The following is a 17,896-nucleotide window of genomic DNA, read 5'->3' as shown; positions in this document are numbered from 1 at the left end:
TAACTTACGGAGTCGGGCGCTTAGTGCTTCGATATGGTGTTTAAATGATAGGTTATCATCTAATATAACACCTAAATACTTTATCTTGTTAGTAATAGCAATGTCTGGACATTTACGCAGGTTGTTAGTAGGTTCAAAACAATGGTGAGCATATAGTTTAGGGTTAGATATAAATGACTTTGATTTCCGCATATGGAATTGCATAAAACAAGTTTTATCCGTATTCAGTGTTAGCAAATAATGTTGGAGCCAGTTATTTACAGTATTGAATCCACGCTGTGCATAGTCGTATACCTCCTTGTCAGAGTTTGCAGAAAAGAGTAGAACAGTATCATCAGCATAGGATATGATCTTTCCACCTTGTAAATCTAGGTTACAAAGGTCATTAATGTAAATCAGAAAAAGTGTTGGTCCTAAAATACTTCCTTGAGGAATTCCAAATGAAGTGCACTTCAGATCAGAACTGTGAATGTCACCTATTTTAACACATTGGGATCGGTCCTCCAGGTAGTTTTCGAGTAATTTAAGCTGTATGCCCCTTATACCAAGCGATTCAAGCTTCTGTAACAGCACAGGGATGTAAACTGTATCAAAAGCCTTCGCTAGGTCTAGAAAAATACCCACAGTTTTGTTACCCTTGTCTAGTTCCCTTGCAACAAAATTCGTAAGATGATGCACGGCGTCAGATGTCGATAATTTAGATCTAAAACCGTACTGTGTTTTAGATAAAATGGAATGTCTCTCCAAATACAAGACAAGTCTATTGTTAATAAGTTTTTCTAATATTTTAGATATTGCTGGAAGTAACGAAATAGGTCGATAATTAGTTATTTGTTCTTTGTTACCAGATTTATGTACCGGGACCACAACAGCTTTTTTTAAACACGTGGGGAATATTCCTTTTGTTAAACATTTTTGCAAGATGTGCGTAAGTGGTGAAAGTAGAATGTGCCTGAATTGTTTTAGTACTTTGTTAGATATGTTATCACAACCAGTAGCACTATCGCTTTTTAAGCTTACAATTATTCTTTCAACCTCACTTTCATCCGTATCTAATATTACAAATGATCCCAGAGACTTACTACAGATGGATTGAGAGCAACGTGGTTGAGTAAGCGGAAAACTCTGGATTTTAACGAAAAATTCATTTGCTTTGTTAACAGCAATACAATCAGATGATTGGCTTTTTAATAATCCTGAAGATGATTTATGCTGTTTCGATATGTAGGTTACCTTTTTTATATATTTCCAAACCTTTTTACTGTCTGTACCAGCTTTATCCAATTCTTTTTTATCATAACAGCTTTTAACTTTTTTAAGTAGGTCGTTACAAAAGTTCCTATATCTTTTGTATGATATTTGTAGAATTAGATTAGCTGGATTACTTTTTGCCTTCATATGTAGTTTATCCCTATGAGGCATACAGCGAATAAGTCCTGGTGTAATCCAAGGTTTGATATTGTAATTTTTACTATTTAATCGCATGACCTTGCTATTACTTAGCTGTACATTATTTACTAAGTAAGACATACAATAATCCGCGTCATCAGAATTATAAACTGGGTTAAAGTCAATGTTGCATAAATCTTCTTCAAGTTTATTTATATTAATTTTAGAAATTATTTGCGTGCGAGTTGAATTAAGCAATTTACAATTTAAGGTTAGTAGGGCAGCTTTATGATCGGTTATTGTAGAGTTAGTAACTAATTTTATTGATTTAAAAATAGATTTAAGCATAATATGGTCTAAGCAAGAGCCGCTTTGATGTGCAGGGAGAGTGTGGGCGGGTAGTAATCCATGAAAAGAGCATAGGTTTAGGTATTCTTGCGCACAGGAATCGATGCTATGTGGGAGAATGTTTATGTTTATGTCTCCTATTAATACTACATTTTTAAAAGTTGATAAAAGTTGTAACATATCGTTAAGTGAGTCAGTAAACATTTTGGTATTTCTAAAAGAGTGGGGTCTGTACAATGCTAATATTGCAATGTCTGTTCCAATTTTGATTAGGAGCCGATTGCAGTCCAACATACTTGGTTCTTCAACCGAGATATTTAAATTATTCCTAGTATAAACCACTATACCGTCGTTCTGGTTGTAATTTTCTTTAGAGCTGTATAAGCTATAGGCTGGCATGGGAGGTAGATTTCTACATTTATCTAACCAGCACTCTGTCAGAATTATGACATCACAGTCAATGTTAATTCTATGCTGAAAAGTACTAAAAGCGTCAAAATTTTTGTAAATGCTGCGTATGTTTTGTGTTAGTATGGAAAGAGGATTGTTAAGGGATAATAAATATTGTCTGCACATTTCAACTTCACAAGACTTTGACTCTGATACAGAGAAATTATCTAGATCGCGAACTAAACTATCACTCATAGTGTTTAATTAAATTAAGATCTATTAAGTAAAACTAGTGAGTGACGCTCTTAGGCGCCTTCATAATCTATTGAATTAATGTACCTTTTTTCGGCAATTTTTCTCGCGGGACAATTTAAAATCTCCTGTTTGGTGGTCGCAGGTCTTCTTAAAATGCAAGCATGTAGCACATTTAGGAGGTTCGGTCTTCTTAGTGCAGTCCTTTATTGTGTGACCGGCTTCACCACAGTGGCCGCAGATGGTGGTCTCCTCCCGGCAGGTCTTGGCAGCATGACCATATTGCTGACATTTAAAGCACCTAGTTACTAGTGTAAAATCTCTTACAGGACACGACGACCAGTTGACAAAGACTCTATCGTTTGTTATTAGGGCCTTACGTATATGTGGAGCGACTTCAAATATGTAATTGCAGGACTCGGTGTTTTTCTTTCCAGACTTATGGCTTAATTTAATATTATTTAAAAATGACTCAAGAGACATACCCTGCAGCTTGTCGGCTAAATTTTGTTGAAATATACAGTTCACTACTTCGGTATCCTGCAAAGACGTAGGCACACCAATAATCACAATTCTGGGTTTGCGCTTATGTGGCTCGTCAACAGTAAGGCCGGAGGTTTTTAATTGGGCCACCTGTTTCAGCTTTTCTAGGTCGTTTTTTTTGAATCGATTTAGATTGGCGACGTTCTTGCCCTCATGCAAAGCCCTTTTTATAGCTTTTTTACTGTTTTAACGGCATTTTCCGCGGGCCGTTCCCCGGTGGTCGGTAAGGAGCTGAAGTCACGTGTTTTATATTATTATTCGTACAATATAACTTAAATTCTCGTGCGACGAAAGGTGCGCCGTTATCTGTCACGAGTTGGGATGGTAAACCGAATTGTGAAAAAATGTTCCTAAATACAGCTATTGTCGACCGTGTGTCGGTATTTCGCATTTCAATCGCCTCGATCCACTAGAGTGAGCGTCTACCATAATTAAGAAGCGTTTGCCGGCGCAGTCGGCGAAGTCCGCGTGCAGACGCTGCCAAGGGTGCAGTGGAAACTCCCACGGGTGCAGCGAAGCGCGCGGCGGCGCGTCGGACACCGCGCGGCAAGTTTCACAACCGACATAACTCTTTCAAATCTCTGTCCAGACTTGGCCAATACACGTAATTTCGAGATAGATTTTTCATTTTACTATCGCCTAAGTGTCCTTCGTGGTTCTCAGCTAAGATTTGTTTCCGAAGGGTGGTCGATACCACTATCCTATATTTATAAATTATACAGCCTAATTCTATAAATAATTCCTGCTTTCTTATGAAGTATGGTTTTTCGTCGTCGCAACTCGTGCCCAACGGCCAACCGAATTGTATGTAACCTTTTACTTTACTTAGCAATGTATCTTTTTCTGTTTCTTTAGCAATATCTTTAAAATTAATAGGTAAAATATCTTCAACTAAATTTATGTAACCTAAGTCGTCTCCGGAGCGTCTCTCCCGAGCCAATGGCAGCCGTGACAGCGCATCGGCCGGACCATTATCCGCCGATCGCACGTACTCTATGTCGAATTCATACGCGGCCAATCGCGCTGCCCACCTTTGCAGTCTGCTCGTTGCAGTCTGCGGTATTCCGCCTTTAGTTCTGAATATGTGCGTTAATGGTTGATGGTCCGTCCGCAATAGGAAACGCCTACCAAATAAATGTTGGTGGTGTTTTGTTACGCCAAACAGTATTGCGAGTGCCTCCTTGTCAAACTGACTATAATTCTGTTCGGACGCAGAGAGTGTACGCGACACGCAGGAGACGGGGCGCTCGGTGCCGTCTGGGTATCGGTGGGCGAGTACAGCCCCGAACCCATATGCGCTGCTGTCCACCGACAGCACCAGTGGGCGCCCCTCCTCATAGTGTGCCAACACTCGGTCGCTTAAGAGGGCACGCTTGGCTGCTACAAATGCGCGTTCACAGTGCTGTTCCCACTTCCATTGTTTCATATGAATTATCATCGTCCCATTATTCGTCTAACTGTTGGGCACAGTTTGAATTTGAATTGTGAATTTTTGTAAGTTCATACATACTTACACTCAGTGGCGTGCACTATGTTTTTGGTTGGGATAGGCACAAAAAAAAATATTAAAAGAAACATGAAAAATTCAAACACTTACCAAAATCAAACCAATTACTGCGTGACAACATTGTTATTGTGCTGTGTTTTTAGCTGAGGTATGACAGTTTTTTTAGATTGACAAAACCGGTGCCATACAAAAAATTTGGAGAGTTTGCAAATAAAATAAAAAAACAGTCTATCAGTGCGCACGTATCCAGTCAGGCAACTAAACATTATAATATGAACTATAGATGTAGATTGCTATAATTATTAATACAAAGATTGAACACTTAGAAAAAATTCCTTCGATCCGGCCGGATTCGAAGCGTCTTCTAGCATACCGTGACAGACGCTATATCAACTAAGCCACAGAAGAACTAGCGGACCTCACGAATTTTTAGTGCTTATTGTCGTGTCTTTGTATTTGGTTTTTCAACGCCTTTTTAGTCGTAGCGTCATCTATGAGAAGTCTATGAAAGTATTTCTTCACCCAGTTAGAAACCTTTACAACTACCAGCCCTAGTTAGAGATGTCGCTATTCACCGTTTTTAAATGTTTGTTGAATTGGTATTCAATTGTTTTTTTGTGAAATTACTCCACTAGTTTGTTATAATTATTAATACAAAGATCCAACACTTAGAACAAATGCCTTCGATCCGGCCGGATGCGAGCCGACGTCTTCTAGCATACCGTGGCAGACGCTATACCAACTAAGCCACGGAACGAACCAGCGGACCTCTCTCTCGGATGGTAAAATAAGACGTGCCAAAACTACGTATAATAATAGCAAAACAAAACAACTATCGCATTTCATCTTATAAATAATACCTTTTCACGCATGCGCAGTGGCATTACAGCGAGCCATCATGTACCACATAATATCGTAGAAAGACTGCGATTTACATGAAGAAACTATAGCTTACTTGTTTTGTTTGTACTCGTCTTCAAGCATCTCACTCGGTATTGGAGTTTTTCGTTGTGTTTTTCCCAAGGCGGCTGGATTTGAATTTGTATGGAAAATTATGTCTTGTCATATATTTACATGGATCACATGTAAACGTAGTGCATAAAACTTATTCATACGAAGTTCTCAGATAATATTTTACACGATCGTACCATGAGAGTGTGTAATCTGTGTTAGGCAGCGAGGTGCGTTGCCTATATTCTGAGTTAGCATTGGCCGTCACTACTAAGGGCGCGTTCCAATTACGTCGTGACGACGACAAATAAAACGTTACGACATAACGTGCCCTGACTGTAGCCATAACAGCACGTTCATTTCAAACGCAAACCGCGCCAGTGTTAAATTGTATATACAAATATATGTAAGTGAATGAAGTATTCATCGGAGAATATTAGAGCATCATACGGTATTATGAGTGGTACTTTTTGTTAGTGTAAGCAGTGCCTATTTACCTATACGAGATGCACGCCACTGCATATACTGCATTTAAAACTATGTCTATGAAAAATACAAAGAGGAGACAAGTTTTAAAGTTTTTCATTTTAATTCAATATAGATCAATCCGCATTTTCTTGTTAATATATATGTATATGAATAAAAAAATGTTTTCAATACTAGTAGGCCAACTGTTAAAGTAAGAATAAAGAATGCAATAACGCAATTAGTAATCATTAAAACGTTGTAACATTCACAATTCTACATTTTTAACAAAATTATATCTTCTTTCGCAATCTATCGATAAATCGGTCGAGAACAACTACATGACTATTTAAAATTTTACGAAAACTGGCAACCTTGCAAATATTATTTAAATTGAAATATTATTTCAAAAAAGATAGTCTTTATGACTTTAATTTCTAAGTTATGTAAATTTTTCAATGTTTAGTAGCATTGTCTCTCGCTAAAGGAGAAGGAAAACATCGCGATAAAACCTGGATGTCGAAGAAGATTTACAACCCTTGAAAATACGTGAAATCCCCAAACCTCACTGGGTTTGCGTAATGGATTAAGATTTAAACCGGAGAGGGTTTTAGGAGGGAACAGGTTGAGAGTTAAGGCGGAACTCACACTGGCGCAGAATCAAAGCGTCGCATCGCGTCCTATTTTGCAACTACAACGCATGGCGACACACGTTGTCGTGCGACGACGCTCGCATTAGCGCGCCCGGACCACAGTGTGGTCGGCGTCTGATGCGTCATTGCACGCAAGGAACGCACGGCGACGCGCGAATTCCCTCGACTTTAACCAAGCGTCGACGCGCGATTTCATATTTGTATAACACAAATTTGTACCTTAACAATGGGAAAATAGAAATAAATATGCTATAGGCGAAAATCATGACGCGTCGCGACGCTTCGACTCTGCGCCAGTGCGAGTTGAGCCTTAAGGGAGACCCGTTACCAACGGTGAGTTAATAATAATATATAATAATAACGCTCACACTCAACATAGCCCCGCACTAGGGAAACCCTGTGTCGCGGGTGCCATGGACACACACATAGACAACCACAAATTACACCCAAACTCACGAGAGAAATAAATGTAGGCCATACAAATATTTCTCCCGGCCCGGGAATCGAACCTGGGACCTCTCCGTGGCAGTCCGGCATGGTAACCGTTCGGCCACGGAGGCAGTTATAATAGGTTAGTAGGTTAGGTAGTTATAATAGGTTAAAGATTAAAAGATGATTTAGGTTACGGCACAGTTGGTTATTTAATTTTTTTTTTTACAGTACTTAATCCTGACAAATCTTTAGAAGGGAATTCAAACGCCTTGAGAAGAGGAGATGCCAATTACGTTGAAGTTATACATACGGAAACAACCACACATGGTTTTTTTAATACCCACAAAAAAAACTAAAACTACTACACTACTAAAACTACTACACTACTATAATTACTACACTAAAAATCAACATGACCCACACGTCATATTGATTTTTACCCTCACGGTGGCAAGGATGAACCCGCTTGTCAAGACGATGTCATGTGTAGCCATAACCGTGCTTGGGAATTATTCGCCGCATCTTTAACTCACAATCGTATTATTGGCAATAGATGTCCGACTGTACTTCAAGGTGCTTCAAGCCACCTCAGCTGCTGAACCTTGTACTGGGTTTAATCTGGCTTTGGGCACAAACGATTTGGTCAAATACGGGTAATATACTTATATTTAGATATTTTATGACAATATTTATTTATTTTTATTTATTAATTTTTATATATATTTGATCAAAAGTACCAAGAATAACTTGCATAATTTCGTCGGTGTTTTGTAGAAATGGCGTTATTTTCATATTAAATTAAGTCCAAATTTTTTTTTTATTTATTTGCAAACAGGACATAAATATTATAAATAGTTTTGAAAACCTTCAAAACACCAACGATATGTAAAGACCGATGGGAGTGGAGGAGGCAAAAGAGATTTGTCAGTAGCGAAGCAGGTGGAGGTCCATAGTCTCTGCCTACCACGATGGGAACCCGGCGTGATGATATATATATGTGAATATTTAGACAAACCTTAGTTGCAAATCCAATTCTCAAAAATGGCCGTTGGACATTCACATTGCACAAAACAATGTTGGATTATCACTCATTGCTCGCTACACGTCTGGTCTCTGTTTACTTAAATTTCTAAGGTATAAGGTACACTTCAGGATCAAATGCGAGTTTTCCAATTTTGAGATGTCTTCGTTAAATATACTATTTTATTGATAATCCTACGTTACAAGGCGCATTAATATAGTAAATTCGATAATTAAAAATTTAACAGTTAGGTTAGATAAAAACTTAACGGTTAGGGTACTGAACTTGAGACTACCACTGTAACTGGTGTTGATTAAATTTGATTACCATTTATATTTCATTTCTATTCATATTTTCTTTTTTAAAGGAGGAAGGAAGGAAGGGCACTCCTTCAATGTTTTTGATAAATTCAGAAACGGCTTCTGTTATTACGTATTATAGAGATGTTTTGCAAACTTGGTATTATTTATTGCAACATTTCACATACATACCTATACCTATAGTTGTCACAATGTAAGAGGCCTAATTTGACAGTTAAAGAAAACGGTAGTATACTAGTATTTGATAATATATGGGATATGACTTGACCATTAGGCACATTTTATATTGTGGCGATACGGAATGCAAACGAATTTTTGTAACGATATTGTACATAGCATTACGAATTTTATGGTCCATTGTGTAATTTATAAACTAGATACGAACCAAAACCTTCTGAGGAATGCGCTAGCTTCTTTTTGTAAGAGTTCGTCCAGGGAGGTACAGCAACCAGTCCTATTTCAACCGCCAATCAGTAATAAGAGCATTACTGATTCCGGATTTAAAGGGTAAGTTAGGGTTCTGGTGAAATTATAGGCGCATGGGACCTGTCTACTTATGTCTCAGGGTGACGGGTGCATTGGCAGTACCTCTCAGGTCTTTGCGACTTAAAGCTTTGAGTGGCAGGTCCCATATGCCTGTAATTTCACTAACACCCTTATCCTTCAAAACCGGAACGTAATAATAACTACATTATTCATAACCATAATTCACAATTGTATCTAATGTAAATAGAAAACTATTTCCATTACAAAAGGAGTAATTTTACTTAAGAAGACAAGTTTTCAAAATTGATATATTATTGTCATTAATTGTAACTTGAGGTTTAGTAAAAAAAGTATTACACAATTTACATTATTTAAAATAATAATAATGCACACACTCGTAGCCCCGTACTAGGGAAAACTTGTATTGCGAGTGCCATGGACACACATCACACAATACATCATAGACAACCACAAATTACACCCAAACTTACTAGAGAAATAAATGTAGGCCATACAAATATATCTCCAGGCACGGAAATCGAACCCGGGACTTTTGCGTAGCAGGACGGAGGCAGTTCATTTACAATAAATGTTTAAGTTGTTTGCACCGATTTTGATGCAGTCTACATATACGAATAAAAAAAGGTCTTTTGAGCGTCGATCACAAACGTTACAAGTGACTACACGGACACAGCTGTTTGAATCTTCTAAGGATCCGATCGATTTACTGTACACTATTTCTTTAAGGAAGTACTTATTAAAAAGTTCTGTAGATTTAGGGCCGACGAATGTGGAGGCCAAAAGACCCTAGGCAGCCAATCGTTCTGTCTGGATTTATTATACTGAAATGTGCTTGGTTTTGTATATGATGTAGAGCATCATACTCGTCAGCATTTACATTTAAGCTTTACGATATAATTTTTTTATTTATTATAATAGCAAGTGACAGAATGTACATGTACGCATGGTATTACATGCCAATCTTAACAGTTGCAGTGTCACTTAGAGCTTTAAATCGCAAAGATTTTAGGGGCACTGTCACTACACTTGTCACCCTGACGCATAAGTTGACAAGTCCTTTGTGTCTGTAATTTCACTATCGAACCATCCCCATGCACATCGCGATATCAGTAACAGTTAAGTAATAAGTAACAGCTAATCGCTAAACTTCTTTTTACTTCTGTTTGTCAAAAACCGTAGGTAAGTATACAGGAAAGACGTTTGAATCTTTTACCCACGTCCAATCTTTTATGTCATAGGTACTGTTATGTCGGCTACTCTTCTGCTAAATTTTTTTTTTAATTTGGATCCTACGCAGCTATAGATGTAGCGTTTGTGGACGTTAACAGCATTCTCATCACTTTTTTTTATAATACTAAGTGACGGGACGAACAAGTTGTGTCCTGGTAGTAAGCGACACGCCTGTTTAAAACACAAAGATCTGAGAGGCACTGCCACTGCGCCCGACACCCTGAGACATAAGTTGACAAGTCCCATGTGCCTGTAATTTCACCAGCACCCTTGCCCTTCGAAACTGGAACGCAGTAGTGCTTGGCGGCAGAAATAGGTAAGGTGGCAGTGCTTCCCTGGACAAACTCTTTCACAAGGAGCACTAGTGCTACTAACTACTACATTTAGTCGTAGTAGTAGTAGTACAGCGTGCAACAAAATTGACGTGCTAACAACTGGACGGCGAATGTAATACAAAATCCACGGGAAAATGTCCTAAGTTAATTTATAAAAGCAATGTCATGTAAAGAAATATAAAAAAATTAAAACATTTAATTTAAATTGTAATGTCATTGCATAATGCTTAATTTTACTTTCAACGATTTAAAAACCCTAATATTCACCAAATTTTGCTTCCAGTGAAAACTACTTGAACACAAGAGTAATGGAGTAGCTTAATTAATTTATACAAATTATGTAGAATATTATGACGTATTTTGTTTAAATTCATATAAACAAATGACAAAGGTATGTGGATATATCTCCATAGAAATATTATAAATGTGACAAGAACTGTTTCTCACTGTTTGTTACCTCTCACTATAAAACAGCAGAAGAGACTTAATTAAATTTGTATTGGTTAGGAGATAATAGTTTGTTATGAAGTAATACATTCCTAGGCTATCGTGAAGCGACAGTCATGAACAAAACCAAAAATCGATGTTCCGAATTTTTACATTCTAATTTAACGTAAACCCACACGCTTTCAAGGTATTTCAGATGCTTATCGCAATGCAAGTATTAAATTACCTTAGGTTTATTTTATAATATTCCTATTTTTATAATATTATTATATAAAAAATCTAAAATATTCTTTCGGCGGTATGAAAATTCTGACAAACGTTATTTTAGGGCAAATGTAATTTTGGACTTCTGATAGGTGCCGCAACCGCATGCCGTAAAATTTACAACAATATTTTGTTAGTTATTTATGTTATGTTGTTAATATTTAATAAAAAATCGTTTCAAAAATAAGATTAACATCAAAGCGGTGATAATAGTTAATGATATGATATGTATATGTAAATAGTATCTAATATTATAACCATAAAATTTAATCAAATAATAAAATTTAAAAGCAGGAAAATCTTTTATATCCGCTACATGCCAAGAGATAATCTTATCTTTATTGGAGGATTTGCATTTCTTTGACCATTGTCATGTCAAACAGATTTGGGTAAATTACTATTATTTTTTACAATTACAAAACTATCTCAGCCTTTAAATAGCAGAGAATTTTACTGATAAGTCACATTCTTTGAAAGGTTTTGCAGAATAGAGGGTCATCTTTAAAAGAATGATTACAATTCTCTTAATATTCGCCGCTGCGGTAGCCGGTAAGGTGATTTTTAAACTATTTTATTTAATTTATTTTTTAGAACATGTTAGTATAATTTTCTACAATATCTGTATAAATATGTACCTATTAAAAAATATATTCAACAACTATCAGTTACTAAAAAGATACGTATACAATAATTAATATGTGTGACCTCTGTGACTTGTTCTATGAATTTATCGTCGCAAAGATAAATTTCCTTATTTGATTCTTTCGTCAAGAAGTCATAAACGGAAATTTTAACGCTGAAATCGATGGAACGCTCGGTACCTTATTACAAACACGATTTTCTTTTTTCCGAATTTCACTATTCAACTTTTTTCGGTATAAATTTGTAACTCAGAAATATATTACAGCAGATATATTACAACACACGTATCGTTTGACCGAAATTCAGATAATTTATTGCATATACGTATTCATGTCAATTCAAGTCTTTTCTACAGTCTGTTTCCTATGTGCCCGTACTTTTCTATTCCTGTCCATCCCACTGACTTATTCGATAATATACTTTCTCTACGTACATTAGCCACCCTTATCTTTCCTTCTGCATCATACCTTAAAGATCGTTTCATCTACCACTTCTCTTTGCCATTCTTTTTTTTTTTTTTTAAATAATAACACACACACTCAACATAGCCCCGCACTAGGGAAACCCTGTGTCGCGGGTGCCATGGACACACATATAGACAAGCACAATTTACACCCAAACTCACGAGAGAAACAAATGTAGGTCATACAAATATTTCTCCCGGCCCGGGAATCGAACCTGGGGCCTCTGCGTGGCAGTCCGGCATGGTAACCGTTCGGCCACAGAGGCAGTTAATTCTATCTATCCTCTGTGCCTACATCCTTAATATTCCTGTCCATCCCATTGACTTATTCGTGTCATTGTTTTTGCTTGCCTGAGTATTTCAGGCAAACTTCCGTAATATTAATATTCTTCCTCTACTTTAGCCACTCTTGGCTATCCTTCTGCACCATACCTTAAAGATCGTTTCATCTACCACATCTCTTTGCCATTCTATTCGATCATCTATGCTTATATCCTTAATATTCCTGCCCATTCCACTCACTTGTTTGTGCTATTCATTTTAATTTGCATGAGTATATCAGACAGGCTTCCTTTATTCCTTTATAAAAGTGAAATCCCTTGGTACAGGTTAAGTAACTTCATTTGAATTTGTACCATTTTAATATTATTTAATTTATGTATGGTGTTGAATTTAGTAAGTGTTATTTATTTATCGTAATATATGAAAACAGAATTGGTAAACATTAGTTTAGAAACTGTTATATTGCAAGACAAGTTAGTAACGGCTTTTAAAATTTATCTTACTTTTCTTCACGTGGAGATTGTCTAAAAGAAATTGTTGCCTAGCCGTAAGCCCGCCTGATGATTTTTTTTTATATTGTCACTCGTGTAATTGACTGATTGCAATAAAATATTAATCATGAATACTTTAAATGGGATTCCTATACATTCCTTGGTCCTTGACAGTCATCTCAGTAGTTATACTGAACAAAAAAGGACCATCTAAATGCTCTATGATTTCTAAGTTTTGTTAAAATTACAGGAAGTGTCGTGGAGTCTATTCAGTAATGTAATGACAGGCATAATATATTATGCTTAGGTATAGTCGAAATAGCATAACTTATTCGCATATTGCTATGATTCAGAAATCAGAAAAAGTTATTTCAATTTTAATTCAAATAGTGCGTAAAGATTAAGTTTATAGCCTGGCGACATTTGTAAACTGTGTCCTTGTTTCAGCATCCCACTGTGGCCCACTAATAAGTCTTCCGCGAAGTCCCGTCATCAGTTCATATACACTGTATACAAAGTAAGTTACATTGTATTACATTCCTAGTGTGACCCATTTCGGGGTAAAACTACTCAATACAGTCTCTTGATCATGTGGCTCTGGTTTTATAACGATAAACATATCACAAAAGTCCTTATTCGCATAGTTTTGATAACATATATTAAAATTTTATTGAGCAATAATTGTCTATTTAAACCCACAGCCTCTGCTTTAGAGGCGATAGTATAAACCATTAGGCTACTACGGCTTCTCCTCCATTACATAAAATTAAAAAAAATTAAAACACAACTACTATTATTCGGCAGAGCCAAGTTGAAATCATGGCACAAAATAAAAAAAAAATATTGAAAAAATTGAAACAACTATGTTATGTATATGTTGTAGTTAATTAATTAATAGCATAGAAAAAAACTTGATTGTTTAGTTACTAAAGATAGAAAAAATACAGAAATTTGCTTATTTTAGATAGATAGAAGATTTCTTCTAGACAGCCATAGGATGGAGAGAGACTAAACATGAATAAAAGAGGTGGTGTTAGATTTAAATATTTACACAGACATATATAAAATATTAACAACACATTATACTTATAAACATACTTAATAATAATAAAATATTTCTTTATTTAGGTATACATTCATTAATAAATTTAACATAATTAATAACATTACGTTACATTACATTACATAACCAATAAATTGAATTTTATTAAACAACACATTATACATACGTACATATATATTAATATAACATTATAATATAATAACATACAATTACATAATATATTCCTACATACACAATACATACAATACATGTTTTAAAAGAAGGAGAAGCAACCAAGCAGCAGTGTATTGCTATTGTGAAAGGTAGAATTACTTTACTTGATTTTTAAATATGTTTAACGATTGTGCTTGTGTAATCGTAACAGTTCCAGAATTCCAGTATTTTTTGTATATGTATTTCATATTACGTCTGTTTTCAGTGAAAGACCAAATAATGGACAACAAATACTATTGACCACGACTTCCGTTAACGCTCTCAGCATAAGGTCATCAACTAAATGTGCAATAATCGTGCATGGCATCAACGATCGAGGATTAGGCCCAATGAGCACAGTCGTACGTGATGGTAAGCATTTTAAACCGTCTTAAAGAGGGAAGCTGGTCTTTTTGTGTAACGACAACGAAAAAATGGTCAAATAACCGTTTTAAATAGAAAAAACTAGAACACAATATTCTCTTTTAAAATTAGTTAACATGTTTGACTTATCTGAACTTACCCTAACGATCATATCTGAAATATCATTAAACAATTTCAATATTCTAAAATTAGGTTATGGCTTTTTATGACGTCTCAAAAAAATATTTTCTCACTTACCCGCGTTTTAATCAGCGGACGGCGGAATTATTCCACATGGAAACGGAGCACATGGAACTATTGGGAATAAACATAAATTATTACAAAGATAATTTCCGACACATTTTAAAATTAAACAAAAATACAACAATTATAATATGGGTAGGATAGATTTATTTACGTTTGCGGTTTGAAGTAGGTAACTCGCATTTACGCCATTAATCTTTTTTTTACTGATCATTGTCTACACACTGTAGTGGTGTATAAACTAGCCAGCATACTGGTTTGCTAGTTTGAGTACCAACAAAAATTACATACCACAGTCACTTTGATTTGGCTGACTTAATTAGCTTAAAATTTCAAAGATCGAGTTTATTTACTCCTACTAATTGGCAAGATTTGAGACCCGGTTCTAAATCGTGAATTGTGACTTAATGCATCGAATTCGTCGCTGATTTTGCGATAAACATTATTGCAGTGCTTTTTTGCTTAAGATTAAAGCTGATTCTGAGTAATTATTGCTACACAATCGTTATTTTGAAGTAAAATAAATAAATAAAATTGTTTATTGAATAACGTATTATACAAATGAATAACTAAAGACTAATTATGCGAATAAATGTAAAATATAACACATATACCTGAACTAGGAGAATCCTGAATTTCAGATAAAAAATACTAATTATACAGGTGAATATATGGTGATTAAATTATAAACAAAAAAAATATTGAAATATAAACAAAACAATAATAATAATTAAACAATGAAATGCAAATCATAACCTATTACGCTTAAAGTGAAAAAAATTTAGCAGACAACGATTTGACACAAGTAATATTTTGAATGGACATGGACAAGTTAACATTGTTAACATTGTTTGCCAGGTGAAAGTCGTTCGAATAATATTTAATGCCATGAGATTCTGGTACACCTTTACTTTTAGTGGCAGAAGGTAGAGCTTCTTGTGAATGAGTTTATCTAGGATAGACATAGCAACACTGCCTGCGCTCCGTGTGGGCCGTAGTCAGTAAACTTAAAAAACATAAAATCAAACTCTCTTCACGAAACGGTCGCCGGCGTCGCACATGTCGCTAAAATTTGTAATTTCCTTTTTTTAGAATATTATAAGTCGAAACAGTCCACTAACATTTTATTTCCACTGGGCCTAAATTCGTCCCGGAAAGTACTGTCACTGTAAATATTTCTGCCGCCAAGTAGATGTGAGCATTACTGCATTCTGGTTTTGAAGGGTGAAATTACACGCAGATGAAAATTCTCAACCTTGTGTCAAGGTGACAGGCGCAGTGGCAATGTCCCTCAGATCTTTACGATTTAAAGCACTAAGTGATACTGCAGCTGCTATGGACAGGCGTGTCGCAGAACACCACGCGCACGTCTTGTTTGTCTCATCATATAGATGTCATAAAAAATATAGTTATATAAGTAATGAGTAAAAATAATAAAATTTTTTTTTAGCTCTTCTTACAAGTGGTACCACGAATGTTATTGTTGTGGACTGGTCAGGAGGAGCTGTTGAGGAATGGGCCACACTTTCTTTAGAGCAAGTCTCAAAAGACGCAGTTGAATTAATCAGACTGTTGACAATAACCAGTAGAGCAAATCCATCGAATCTTCATCTTATCGGATTTGATATGGGAGCTCATATCGTTGGTCTCATTGGCAGAACATCTACTTACACCATAGCCAGAATTACGGGTTAGTTTTACATTTTTCTTCCATTATCACTAATAATATTCCAGACAATTACCTGGTCTCCCCTGAGCTGATCGCCACCGAGGTCGTCAGATATATTGCCGCAAATATAGGAAAATTATATATATTATGTCTACTACACATACAACTACCTCCGTAACCGAGCGGTTACCATACTGGTCTGCCAGCCAGGAGTCCCGGGTTCGATTCCCGGGCCGGGATATAGGTATGACTTACATTTATTTATCTCGTGAGTTTGGGTGTAATTTGTGGTTGTCTACGTGTGTGTCCACGGCACCTTCCCTAATGCGGAGCTATGAGTTTGTGTTATGAAAAGAAATTAAAAATAAATTTGTATTAAACCATTAGCAGTGGGAAAGCAGTTGCTTCGCAATTGAGAGGTCAATAGTTCGAATCCCTGTAGCGGCATACACTATGACTTTAATTTCTAAATTACTCGCTAATGGACATAAACCTTGAAAACTTGAAGTCCCCAACCCACATTGGGTCAGCGTAATAGACTATATAGCTTAAACCCTTTCCTTAGAGGCGACCCGTGACCAGAGGTGGGATGTACGAGTGTAATGGGTTAACGATGAAAGATTAGGGTTACAGCCCGTTGGTTATTTTAATTATTGTTTTATTATTACAGGTCTTAATCCGGCTAAATCTTTAGAACGGCATTCAAACGCTTTGAGAAGAGGCGATGCCAATTACGTTGAAGTTATACATACGGAAACATCCACGCACGGTATTTTGAATGGTGTTGGTCATGTTGATTTTTATCCTCACGGTGGCATGGACCAACCCGGCTGTGCGAACGATACTGCGTGTAGCCATAACCGCGCTTGGGAATTATTCGCCGCTTCATTGACTCACGGTCGTAATATTGGCTATAGATGTCCGAGCCAACGCGAAGCCACCTCATCAGAACCTTGTACTGGGTTTACTCTGGCTGTGGGCACAAATGATTTGGTTAAATACGGGTAAGATACAATTTTTATATGTAAATATTTTTACAAAACTGACTGAACTTCTTCTCCTTCTTCTTCTTCTTCTCCTTCTTCTCCTGATTCTCCTCCTTCTCCTCCTCCTCCTCCTCCTCCTCCTCAGAAAACACGGAAACAGGAAAAGGATGGCACATCGTGGCAGGAGGCTAGTTTCGTACGTTAATATAGTAAACTTGACTATTATGTTTCTTTCGTTTTCAGGTCCGGTGTGTACCGTCTTGAAACGACTGACGTGTACCCATATCGCTGCTTGGTCAAGTGCGGCCTGGTCGACAAGATTATAAAAGCAATTGAAATGTTACTTGATCCATAAGGCATTGAACAAGAGACTATCACTGTATTTTATGCATCGTATATTGGTTAATGCAATTCAAATTAAAACTTA

General features: G+C 36.3%; 1 protein-coding gene across 1 annotated transcript; it reads left to right on the top strand.

Moving 5' to 3' along the window:
* The first annotated feature begins 11,551 nt into the window (after nt 1-11,551).
* LOC113227023 (pancreatic triacylglycerol lipase-like) lies at nt 11,552-17,896 on the top strand. Its single transcript, XM_026459881.1, has 6 exons — nt 11,552-11,603; nt 13,380-13,449; nt 14,414-14,559; nt 16,265-16,504; nt 17,154-17,487; nt 17,713-17,896. The coding sequence occupies exons 1-6, from the start codon at nt 11,564-11,566 to the stop codon at nt 17,822-17,824; spliced, it is 942 nt and encodes a 313-aa protein (XP_026315666.1). The 5' UTR covers nt 11,552-11,563; the 3' UTR covers nt 17,825-17,896.

Source organism: Hyposmocoma kahamanoa, unplaced genomic scaffold, assembly GCF_003589595.1.
Source record: "Hyposmocoma kahamanoa isolate Upper Pololo Valley unplaced genomic scaffold, ASM358959v1 202, whole genome shotgun sequence".
In the NCBI taxonomy this organism is placed as follows: Eukaryota; Metazoa; Arthropoda; class Insecta; order Lepidoptera; family Cosmopterigidae; genus Hyposmocoma; species Hyposmocoma kahamanoa.
Note: the sequence above shows the minus strand (reverse complement) of the source record. Positions and strands in the feature narration are given on the sequence as shown.

Bases quoted from the DNA above. Each gene is read 5' to 3' on its own strand.
- LOC113227023 (XM_026459881.1), top strand. From the start codon at position 11,564: ATGATTACAATTCTCTTAATATTCGCCGCTGCGGTAGCCG. The intron at 11,604-13,379 runs GTAAGGTGATTT...TCCTTGTTTCAG, and splicing joins ATTCGCCGCTGCGGTAGCCG to CATCCCACTGTGGCCCACTA. The intron at 14,560-16,264 runs GTAAGCATTTTA...ATTTTTTTTTAG, and splicing joins GAGCACAGTCGTACGTGATG to CTCTTCTTACAAGTGGTACC.